The 12175-nt window shown below is 38.2% G+C and overlaps 1 protein-coding gene across 6 annotated transcripts in view; it reads right to left on the bottom strand.

Annotated features, from left to right (window-relative positions):
- CDK14 (cyclin dependent kinase 14) overlaps positions 1-12175 on the bottom strand; it is a 344941-nt gene that overhangs the window by 121421 nt on the left and 211345 nt on the right. For all 6 annotated transcript variants that reach the window (XM_054273458.1, XM_054273457.1, XM_054273460.1 and 3 more), the window contains 2 exons: positions 11871-11934; positions 68-116 (listed from right to left, as the gene is read on the bottom strand). In XM_054273458.1, coding sequence (XP_054129433.1) covers positions 68-116; positions 11871-11934 — 113 coding nt within the window. The remainder of the gene's footprint in view (positions 1-67; positions 117-11870; positions 11935-12175) is intronic.

Below are 12175 nucleotides of genomic sequence, written 5' to 3'. Positions count from 1 at the left end.
CTGGGTTAGATATGATAACTTCAGTATACCATTGAAGAGTCAAAAGTGCAATTAAAAAAATACTTACTTATTCCATGCTTGTCTAAGGTTTTTAGGGCCATACTGTGTAAACCGTTCTGTAAGAAAAAGGGGTATATTCAATTATTCACTAAACCCAGGATTTATATTTAAAAAATATTTATTTACTGTCAATTTTCATAATTTCATAATTTCTATGCATCTTCTGCAGCTCAAGTCCTAAGACAAGGAAAGAAAACAAACCTATGAACAATTGCCATACAAACAGAGGAAAAAAAATATGCCAAAACAAAACACTAAAACCAAAAAAGCCCCCAATTTGTTAAACCAAATCAAACCAAACCAGCATGACCTAACGCTCATTTACTGTGGCATCACCAGAAATGGAAAGTTTCACAATTATGCTATGGGAAAATAGAAGCCTGAAATCTAGTTTTTTCTTCTTCATGACAAAGAAGCCTCACTGTCATATTTTTATGCTTCTCAGGATGAGTAAGAGTAAGTGTGGGTCTCTGTGACACACAGGGGCACACAGAACGTGGTGGACACGTAGGAGTCCATTTTCTAAAGAATACGTATAAATAATGAGCAGAAGTGATAAGTACAATGACAGCTTATTTACTCCAACATTAAGTTCTTCAGTTCAGCTAGAAGGATTTTTCCTCTCATATCCAAGAAGATGCTTGATCTGCAGTGGGACTCTAGCTGAAAAAGGAAGATGCTCTGTAAGCTGCTGCAGAAATGAAGGGTCTGTCCTTCATTAGCTTCTTCAGCAGGAGTTAAGTGCCCCTCAGGCAGCAAAAAATGAGTTCTGTCAGAACCCAGGAAATTCCTCTGACTGCCCTGGAGGACTCAGGACCCCGACAGAGGGCTTGGAGACCTCGACACAGAGTCAAAGCACCTGTGCCTTTGATTTTAGTCCTTGGAAAAAAATACCAACTTTGTGTGAAGATGCCCAAGCCACAGGAGTTTGAGTAGAATGTTAGTGAATTTATCACAGGGTGAAAAAGTAGAATTTTGGGGTTTTTAGAATGGGGCTTCAGGAAGCAAGATGGAGGGATTTGGGCATGTTCTGTGTTTCTCCTTCTCCTTCTTGTCCTCCATCTTCTGCTGTGATGTTGGCACTTTTGGATTGGTTTAGAGTAGAGACAAACTGTCTAACATAGGTGATAGGTACTGGAAAATTATTGCAAATAATGTACACGTAGTTTTTAGTATAAAAAGATAACATCACCCCAAGGCAGTCAGTGTGCCACGAACCAACACGCTGGACAGATCTCAGTAGGCTGGAGAAAGACAATGTATTAGAGAAGAGCAAATAAACAACCTTGAGAATGAGAGCCAAGGAATTCCGTCTTCTTCTTCGATCTCAGGGCTGGGAAAAAGAGACTTTCTAGCACCTCAGGGTCACCTCGACACCAGAGACCCCATCAAACTTCAACTGGAGAACAGAGCAACATTTTCCATGGAGACTAGTGGCACAGAAATCCTGCCATGTAGACTGGTACTCACCCTGGCCAACTACCCTAATGTGATTGCATTAGTTGCTGTGTAGAAGTCCTAAACTCACAAAATACTCCATGAAATCTAAAATTAAAAAAAAAAAAATTGCTTCCTCTCCACCGATGTGCAATAGACCCACTGTACAGCTGCAATAGTACTTTTTATATATATGCACACAGGTATGCATGCATCTTACTGTGAAAAAACAGCTATAAATGTAACTTCAAAGGAGTTGTGTTCAAATTCCTATATTTGTACACTTGCTTGTATCATTTCTAAAGCTTCCATGTACACTTCATACACAATCAATTCTAAAGATGCCAAAACCAAGGCAGAAGCAAATTCCTAGCATCAATGTGGATGCCTTGATTTTCTTTGTTATACCTATTTTTTAGGGTTTTTGCCCCTTTAAGTAAAAAAAAAAAAAAATGCAGAAGCTTCAAATCTTATTGAATTCGCTACTGGAAGTTACTGATAATCAGCAGGCCTGAAAACTGTGTCTGCAGACCACATTTACAGGGTTTGTTGCTTTAACCATACTGATGCAGTTAAAGAAATGAAATCACTCCCTTTTAGATATGTGTGACAAGTGTACTGGAAACTGGAAGCTACAGGACTATAACCCTTCAATTTTAGTTTGCAAATAGGAAATAAATAAATATATGGAAATAGATATGTATAAAAATTGGGAAAAAAATAAAGACCTTCTGTATTAAGTAAATTGTCCAATCATAACACTGTCAATTCATTTATGACAAGGGACTGAAAAATAAAATGCAGCTGGACAGTGCTGTGTAATAACATGTATGAGATACACATGGGAGTTCAGCTAATAAGCTGCAAATTTGCACATTAATCTGTTTTGCTGCAGAAAAATCTGTGTGGAAAGAGAATTGAACTGACTTGAAGCAGTGCTGAAAAGGTAACCTGGACCTAGGGAGAAACAGATTTTGATTTTATCTGTCATTCTGCAATATGTTTTGGTCAGATACTGAGCTGGTTCAAACTGGCACAGCAACACTGACTTCAACAGAGCTGCATCCACTTCCAACATTTGAGAAGTATCATACACAACACATTTTCTTGACCAGAGTATCTGGTATTTATTTTAATTAATTTAAGCTATTTTTACTGTGGGAGGAAAGCCTCAGATTTAACCACTTGGCCAAATTGCCTTAAGGCTTTTATGCCCAAAGATCTGTTCCAGTTCTGCAAAAAAACCTGGAAAACTATTGCTACGCCAGATGAATTTTTACTGAAAAAATGATACACTGGAAGCAGTTATGGAAATGCTATAAGGGACACACATGAGCAAAACAAACTTCTCAAAGGGATCTTCCTTTGCTCTCTACAGTTCCAGTCCAAACACCTTTTTAAGTAAGTACCTTACATATTTATCAGGCAGGAAGAGAGAAAACTGGTGGGGAAGACATGGAGAGGGCAAAACCCTGTCTGTGGAGAGGCAAAGGTTTATTCCATAGTCCTTCATTTCAAACTCCATTGAATATGCTGTGACTGCAAACCCTACTTCTCCTAACTATTGGTATCAACCCTTTCCTCTCTACTCAAGCAGATTAGAGGCTGCTTTCTTCACATGCTTTATGCAGAAAGGAACCACACATTGATAAAATAACAGCTCAAAGTTTTCTACATAATTTTGTGGTCATGGCTCCAACCAGTCTTACTAACTTTCATGGACAAGATAATTAGATGGGACTATTGTGTTAATTAAGTCCAGCTCCATGTAAGTGCCAGCTCATAGTATTTTTCTGAATTCATCCATTAGAGAATAAAAAAGCAATGAAACCAGCTGATTTTGGTTTCAGAGTTGCCAGAACAGAGAAGCTACAATAATCTTGTCCTTGAGCTCCTCCACTATGGCACAGTTTTTCATGAAACTATAAAACCACAAAATTATATACCTAAAACCACCAAACTTGCCACCCCGAGCAAAAAAGAGGTAACTTAACTTCAAAATTTTTATCTTAGTGTCTCTTGCTTTGGCTGATTTTTCACAGAACCAGAATTCAGTCTCACAATTACATCCCCAAGTTTGCTTCTGAGTCACTTTTAAGAGTGAACAACTCTCACACACCTGTTTGAATGCCTCAGTCCTTTACTGCTCCATGGATGCAATAAAACCAAATCTAAAGCTATACATACCTGACTGTGACCAACTGCACAAAATTACATTCTATGATACTTTCAAGCATATAGCTTTGATATTTCTTTTTTCAGAAGCTACCACTGATATGTTCATAAAGAACAGAAATATAAGTCTGTATATGAGACTGGGAATTCTGCAGAATTACCATGAATGCTCCCCCACAAAATAAATCTTTGCCTGATATACTGAGAGACAACACTGACAATCACCATCTCAGTCCAACCTTGTGGAGGAAACTGTGTAGCAAAAAATACCTCTCCCTCAGAACTGGAAAGCAAACATGCACATGTGAAAATTCAATGCAGACACTCCCATGGTCACCCACCCACACAGCCATCCTCCAGCACGTGCACACCATTCTCAGGAAAACAAGGTGCACCCTTCTTGCTGAGGCAGCTGCTCACTCTCATCAAGCTGACATTAAAGAAACATGAAAAATTGTATGTTTACAGATCTGGATTTGATCTCAGGTGTATTTTGAATTTTTACAATTCAAATTGTAGGTGTATATATACTGAAGTTCAAATTTTTTACATTATTATTATTTAATGTGGGGTTTTAAAATAAAAACTCTGGAAGGACAACACAGTAAGCACATCTGAAATTTAAAGTAAAAATTGTGATTTCAATTTCCTTTATGCAAACACTTCAATATTTGCCAATCTTTTGGGAACAAATTCAGGAAACAAAATTTGATTCACTGCATTTTTATCCCAAAGATACAGTTATCATCCTCACTAGCAGCTATGTCTCACTGTTACAGAGCTGGTTTTTCACCTAGGGGTGAGAAGGGTGCTGTATTTCACCTAGGAAAAGGTGAATTTTTGCTTATGTGAAACAAAAGAAGGAAGAGATTTTTAGTTTAGTTTAAATTGCACAGTACCCTAGAGTGTTTAGTATTTGCTTCTTAGAAGTGGCATGTCCACAATTAAATGCAGTGTAAAGAGATGCCTGTATAGGACTACATAAATAAGAGCTAACATAGAGTATTCCTATTTGTTACTGGAAAGATGTAGCATAATTTTTACTCTCAGGATGTCCCAAGAGTATCCAAGAGAACAAGGCAGACATGTCTCTCCCACAGCCTCAGAACCAGCTCAGAACCAAGGGTCACTGTTCTGCTGGGCACTGCACACACCCTGCTCAGACCTGGGGAGTGGGGCAGCTGCACAAACCTTCTTCTGGCAGCACAAGGACCAGAGCTGCTCTTTGCCTCAGCCCTTGCAGCACAGCTCACTCAATGCCTCCTTTGCCAAGGAAGTTTTTGGGACTGTGCCCCACAAAGTAGCATCAAGAGGCTATTGGAGTTACAACTGCAAATGGAAGCAGAAATAAGCAACCTGAGGAAGGGAGGGAGGGAATTTCTTGGGCTTGTTAATTTTACAAACTTGATGCATCAAAAAAATTATGTTTTTAAAACAACAGCTTCCAAATTCTGGCCAGTTTGAATGTCTAGGGAAAAAAAAAAAAAAAAGCCTGGACAGAAAGCTCATCCATTGCACCCAGCAGTACTAAGTGGTCTTAGAAAAAGAATTCCTTCCTTCCGCCACTTCCTTCCGCCCTTTTTCTTTCATTCTTTTCTTTTTCTTTCTTTCCTTCTCACTTTCTTTCCTTCTTTCTCCTCTTCCTCTTTCTTTCCTTCTTTCTTTCTTTTCTTTCCTTCTGTTTCTCTCTTTTCTTTCTCTCTCTCTTTCTCTCTTCTCTTCCTTTAGACAACCACCCTACAGCATCCCTGTTATATGTGCATACTCACTTGTGCCCACAACCCACATGTTCAGTGGATTTGCAGTGCAAACATCATTATCTGCCTGATAAACATGCTCCATCTGACAGCCCTGCATCAAGGGCAGGTTCAAACAGAAGCCAGTTTCAGCAAAACTCACTAGTGAGCTTATTAGCAGACCACTGCAGCAACACTGGTCTGCTGTGAGAATTGAAAAAATAAGCACTTGCATTTTAAGTGACATAAAACAAGATGAGGGTTTTTTCCACTTTTATCAGTCAGAAAAACACATGAATTGTTATACCTTTGCCATGTTTGCTTTAAAAGGACCTAGGATAGACAAGAAAAGCTACAGAAGGAATTAGAGGCAGATTACATTTTGATTTTTAGCTTCTTTTTAACAGTATTGATAATCAGCTTCTAGTCTAAACCAAAGAACTTAAAATGCAGTTTGACTTCAAGGCATTTTTTATGTTTCTAATCAAAACATGATGGCTAATATGCATTCCTTGATTAATGTTCTTCTCTATTTAAAACCAAATGTGATTAGCTTAAATGCAAATATTTAAACATCACCATAATTAATATTTTGAAAAGTCTAATTCATTCTTTCTTTGAAAGAGTTTTCTTTATATTTAATTTAAACTCTAATGTGACTAACACTGTATTGTGATATATAAGACATACCATTTTTAGTAGAGATTCAGTGCAAAAATTATTCAAACTATGTTAGCTAAAGATATAAAGGCAAGCATCCATATTGACAAGAAAATTGTCAAGCACTGTCATATTTGCAGCAATTAGAGTTTTTACTGAAGTTCAATTATAACCAGAGTTTTACCAAATACATGAGCTAGACTTTGGAGTTTTGAATGCCAAACCTCTTGAGAAAAATTACAGCTCCCTCCCCTCCATCCTGTCCCTCTTCTCCCTTCAATTTGCTGTAGAAGAGCACAGTTTGTGTAAAGAGGAAGAATAGCTGCTGTTTTCTAGATTCCTTCCTGAACATGAGTAGAAAATGTCATTTTAATACCCAGCATTGTCTGAAGCATTGGAGTCCTACATTAAATGGTTCCACCTTTTAGCAGAGCTCACCTTGCCTCCCCTGCACACATAATAAGTCACTTTAACTTTTCAGCCTAATGTAATTTTGTTTAAAGAATGGTGAAAACACTGACAACTCTGCTTCCCTTGGGTTGTGGATACCACAGATTGAAGAAACACTAAATAATACAGTTTTGTTTTGGCAAAAGAGGGGGAGGAATTAAAAATTAATTCTCCTTTGCAAATTGCCCTCCTTTCTTCAAGTACTCAAATCCTCGAAGACTACACCTATACCAGTAATTTAAATGAGTTTGAGACTGTTTGGCTGAGACACCATCCCTGTCCTGTGGCACTGCTGCAGCACCTCCCTCTTCCATCCTCCCACACAGGAGATGGGGGTTTCTCACAGGGAACAGCCCCTGGCCCACACCAACTACCTGACCCTAAGGAAGCTGCCTAATGCCCAGGAATTGACTATTTGTAAGTGCTAATTGTCATGAGGTAAAGGCAATCCAGAGGCTGCTCTGACAGTCTCACAGCAGAGGCTCCCACATTGCCTGGGAGCACTCCCTGGTACCAATGCAGAGGTAAACAAGCAAGATATTAACTCAGCAGGTAACAAAATGCTGACAGGCTTTGGAGAAACTCTATAGGAAAAACTGTTATGGAAATTTGAAAAGCCATATGTTCTCATGTACAGGATGTTCAAGTGTTTGTGCCAAAGGAGTTCAGTCTCTCAGTCCAGTCCTACTCTAAATGAAGACTTAATCTTTTGGAAAAATCTGGCTGTCAGGTGTTAAGATGCATGTAGTAGGCAGATCATATTTCTAAACCAAATCTATATTTATTGATCACCTGGGAAGTAGAGATCCTGAGTTAGAACACCAGCTCTGCAGTGGTTTTGTCTGTCATAGATTTGTGAGTTTTTAATAAATCCACGAAGTACCCATCAGTCCCTGGCAAAATCCATGTTATGCACAATTTCCTATGAATGCTTTTCCTCACTTTTTCTTTTTGTGTTCTGCTTTCTCTTTAAGGAGAGACTCTCTCTTACCTCTTTTCATCCTGGCTTTAAGGATTCCCTTTTAAAAATCAGTGCTCAGCAGATGTTTCCATTGTCTCATAAAGGCACCTTTTCAGGTGTATTACCCTCTGTTGTATCTGATCGCTTGTGGAACATTGTGAGGTTCAGGCTCCCACACCATCAGGCCAAGATTAAATATTTAACTTTCTTTCACCTAGAAACAGTATTGTGAAGAAACTGATGCACAGTGAACATTACAAAGCATTCTCATGTTTTTTTCCCCCTTCCTAACAAGTTTCTTCCTCTCTTTGACCATTACCATCTCTTCATTGCCATGGACACTTCATTTATCTTCTATTGAGACCACTTCTTACCTTCTCCCATTTTACTCACTGACATTCCTCCTGATAAATCTCTACTTAACTTCCCGGGATGGGGGTTACACAGCATCAGTCCCAAACACTAACTGAGAATGTCAGAAAAGTGGAAAAACTTGACTTAAGTGTAGATATTTATCCAAAGGCTTATCCTGCTCATTTATTTGGACAAGACTCAATCCAGGAGAAATGGCTGGAGAGGAAAAGTTGATAGGACTCCAGACTAAAAAAGAAAATAGGAGATTTAATAACAACGAAGAACATAATGCTCAAAAAATCAGGAAGACTTGGACACAAGACTGGCAAGGAAGCAGCTTGTTTGGGAATACTGCTTCACTACTCATATAGATAAGCCATAGTTAATGTCTACTTTAATGAATTACTGGACATACAGGATATGATTGGTGTTTGAATCTGTTTTAGCTCAGCAAATCTACATATTTCCTAAAGTATTGCAACAAAAGAGTGCATAGTGAAAACATGTTCTCCAAATCTAGGGGAACATGTTCATCATTGTCTCTGTCCAACAGCCTGAAACAGGGGGCTTCTTGTGTGGAGGAAACATCAAGATTTTGTTGAAACATCAAGATTTTATTGAACGAGCAAATAGCACTTTTTCATAATTCCCTCAAACTCTTTTCCTGTTTGAGGGCAGATAATTACTGTCACAGTGATCCAGAATGTCTGGGATTCATTGGTGATGAGACCAATGAAATGATGGTTCCTAGTACAGAAACACCCTCTCAAGATTATAGCATCCGTAAAAGTTCAAAGGGAATCACAGAGGTAACCCAAAGTTACTGCAATAGTCCTGAAGTATTTTTTAGCTTTAAGTGTCTTATATATTACTTGGAGCATTTGTAAGACAGTAAGAAATCTCAACGCAGGCAGATAAAATACAAGTTGTTTTCTGACTTTTTAAATGGCAAAAAAAACTACAATCATTTTATTTTCACTATTATAAGCTGTTAAAATCACCTAGGTCATGGGTTTAAATGACCTAGAGCCATCCATAACTAGCCTTAGGAACATATTTATTATTCAGGCTTGGAAATGTTCCCACATATTAAGATGTCAGAGATCATAGTTATTAAAGCACTGGATGCTTTCCATAATAATCAAGACCCTTGGCCACTGTAGTAGAGACTAATACCAAGTTTCTCAGACATGTTTCTCCTAGTAAACTATGATTAGCTCTCTGCAACACAAGACTGTGCCCTACCAAACCACAGTGTGAAAATCAGTTATTGAAGTCTGTATGCAAACAAGAAATGCAATGAAATTCTGTGTCGACTCTCAATAGTCTTCCCAAATCCACAGGCATTTAATGTGCTCAGCATTTTAAAAACTATAATAATCATTTATTACTGATACTTTCTGTTCAAATGCTTTTGTTTTATGCTCAAGTTTATAGAATTAAAGCCTTGTCTGAGTGAATGTTGCCATCCTTACCAATGCTCTCTGCACTTCTCAATTTATCACAATTACTGTTAGCAGCTATCAGTTTTAAAACTTACTAACACATGCAAAGCACAGGAGTTACTTAACCCCATATCTCATATATTTAAATACAGTAATTTCACAAATCTTCAAGAATAATGGAATTGGTTCAGATTTGGCAAGACATTTCAGGATACTTCACTCTTTTGCTAGGAAAAGGAACAGATTAAGTAATTTCCAAAGAATCACATAATATTCTGAGCTGGAAGGAACCCACATGGACCATTGAGTCCAACTGTTAAATGTATGATTAAAGCTTCAACTTTCATTTTTGCTCCTAAGAAGTCAGTCAGGAAAGCTGGAGTGTAAGAGCAATTTCAGACCATCAGGGAGGGGAGCATGGATGGTTGAGCATCTGTAGAAGATGATGCAGCAGCCTTAGCATAGCCAGAAAGCTTTTGTGCACAGAACAGCATGAAGGAAAGCACATTTTTAAGAAGTGACAGAGAACCTGGTGTCCTTGACCAAACATCTCCAACAACCCTAAAGGCCTGAGCAAATCGTGTTTATTCCAGCACAGCTCATAGGTCAGAGCATTTTTTGCAGAGCATAACTTAGGTGCTGGTGCCCCAGAATGATCCCAGAGGGATGTGTCTTGCTGCTCTAACAATTCCACATTTACCAGCATAAATCAGTTTTGGGGTATGCAAGCCAGTTTTGGTTGTCCAGTTAGATGATGCTTTCTATTGTTGTAATTTCTAAAAACAGCAAATAAGGAATCACAAGGCAAACAAAAAATCCTTTTACCAAGGTCATCAAGGACAGAGGGTGCACAAAAAATTATGTGTACAGAGCAGGGATTTTATTTTTTGAGTGCTCCCAGACCACCACAGTGTAAGAGAATTACGGAGCTAAGTGCTTTATATTAACAGGCCCTAAAAAGTTTAAATTATTGCCATCAAGAATAGTAATTACTCTGACTTACAAATCTACATGCTTCACAGATGTGGAAAGGATCTCAGAAAACAAAGGCCACACCATGCAGAAATGGTGAAAATACTGAGTAACCATTTTCTGTCTTGGAGGCACTTTCTTGCTGTCCCCACTCTGCATTTGTATAAAAATGATGTATTCATAGCTAAAAAAAATCCATAGTCTGGAATGGAGAAAATAGAAGCAATTCTAGCACAATGCCTGTATAAAAATTAGATTTAATGATGTGCCTACAGTGGATTTATTTCCTGATGTTCTTCTGTGGTAATAAACCCACATCCCCTGACACACTTGGAAGCCAAACCGAAAAACAAAACCAGGACATTTCTTGGCTGCCATCTACTGTTCAAAACTTTCCTGTACCTCACAGAAAAAGAAAAACAAACCAACCCAAAGAGCAGTCACTGACACCTTCAGGCTTTTCCCTTCTCTTTACTATTTTTGCTAAAACCAATGGTTTTGGGTTGTTTTTACAGACCACTACATTTCTGTAAGGATTCTGTATTTGCTCACCTTTCAATCGGTATCAAGAATGAGAAACACAAAACCCTGTAAACTTAATGACACAGAGTTTAAGGGGAGAACATTGCAGTATTTTTAGTATTTCAGTGAATGATTGTTAAAGTTTCTACTAATTCACTAGAGAGCACTAGAGTGTGATTTCACTATACAGTAAGCAGTAAGTCAGCAGTAGGACAGAGACTAAAAAGCAATGTGCAAGAGAGCTGTCTGCATTCCTATTTTTCAAGGCTTTGTGTCTCTATCAGGGTAAGCCCTGCAATAAATTTGTTTTTCTCTCTCTCTTGTTTTGGGAGCTATCTAGATCTCTTTGTCCTTTACAACTCCTCTGCCTTATCTCCTGCCTACTCATTCTCCTGCTTTGCCATGTTTAAAAAACCATATTTCTAAGATTCCCACTCAGAAGTTGACTAGACTATATATATATTACATACTACATCATACATACATAATATATATATTGCAAACACAAACATGCACACATAGCATAGCATAATGAAGCTACCCACATCCTCCTGGTCTCTAGGAGAAAAACTGCTCCCTGTCACAAAAACGTATCAGATGGTGAAACAGTTTTTCAAGGATGGTTATATAGTATGACATCTGCAAATACAACACATATTAAAAAATTAAAATTTGTATCTTTGCAGAAAGATACTAATAGATGATCTAGTAATAACTTCAGCTTTCTCAATTTCTTTTCTCTACTCTTTAGTTTCCTTTAGCATTCATTAAAATTTGGTGTGCTCTGCTGGAAAAGTAATCCTAATAGAGAATCAGCACACTAGCAGTCTGAAAGGTACAATACTCAGTGGCTGAGGAATGCAAGCAGGTCAGGGCTCATGCTGCAACAAACAGAAGAAAACAAAACAGAATGGGAAGAAATTAAACAAAAGAAAATCTCCCACTCTGAGCACAATAAAAGTAAACAACTGGAAGAAGCTCATCATGGTTCACACACTGCACACCAGGTCATTTTGGTCTCTTGTGGTCAGGGATGTAATTATCTCTGTTGTGTACTTCCAGAGAGGGAATTTGGAGGAACTTGGTGCTTCAACCTACCTGGTTTGAAATGCGGTAAAGAGTGGACTCCAGGCCACGTATCTTCGTTTGGTGTTCCAAGTACCTGTACACACACACAAAAAAAAAAAAATTAAAAAAAATATTGATTTAATGGAAAAGACTTAACAAATCATAGCACTGTAGAAAGCACAATCCGAACTTCAAATAGGCTTCTTCACTGGGGCATGAAGAGGAAGAAAGTACAAAAGGTTAAATGCTTACAGCATTTCCAAGGTACCAGTGGAGTCTATAAAGCAGAATGGGAGTGCAATGTTCCTGTCACACTGCCTCTTTAACCAATGGAT

Source organism: Melozone crissalis, unplaced genomic scaffold (genome assembly GCF_028551555.1).
Source record: "Melozone crissalis strain CALT ecotype California unplaced genomic scaffold, PUWL_Pcris_2 ptg000016l_1, whole genome shotgun sequence".
In the NCBI taxonomy this organism is placed as follows: domain Eukaryota; kingdom Metazoa; phylum Chordata; class Aves; order Passeriformes; family Passerellidae; genus Melozone; species Melozone crissalis.
The sequence above is the reverse complement of the archived record's forward strand: the minus strand, read 5'-3'. Positions and strand labels throughout refer to the sequence as shown.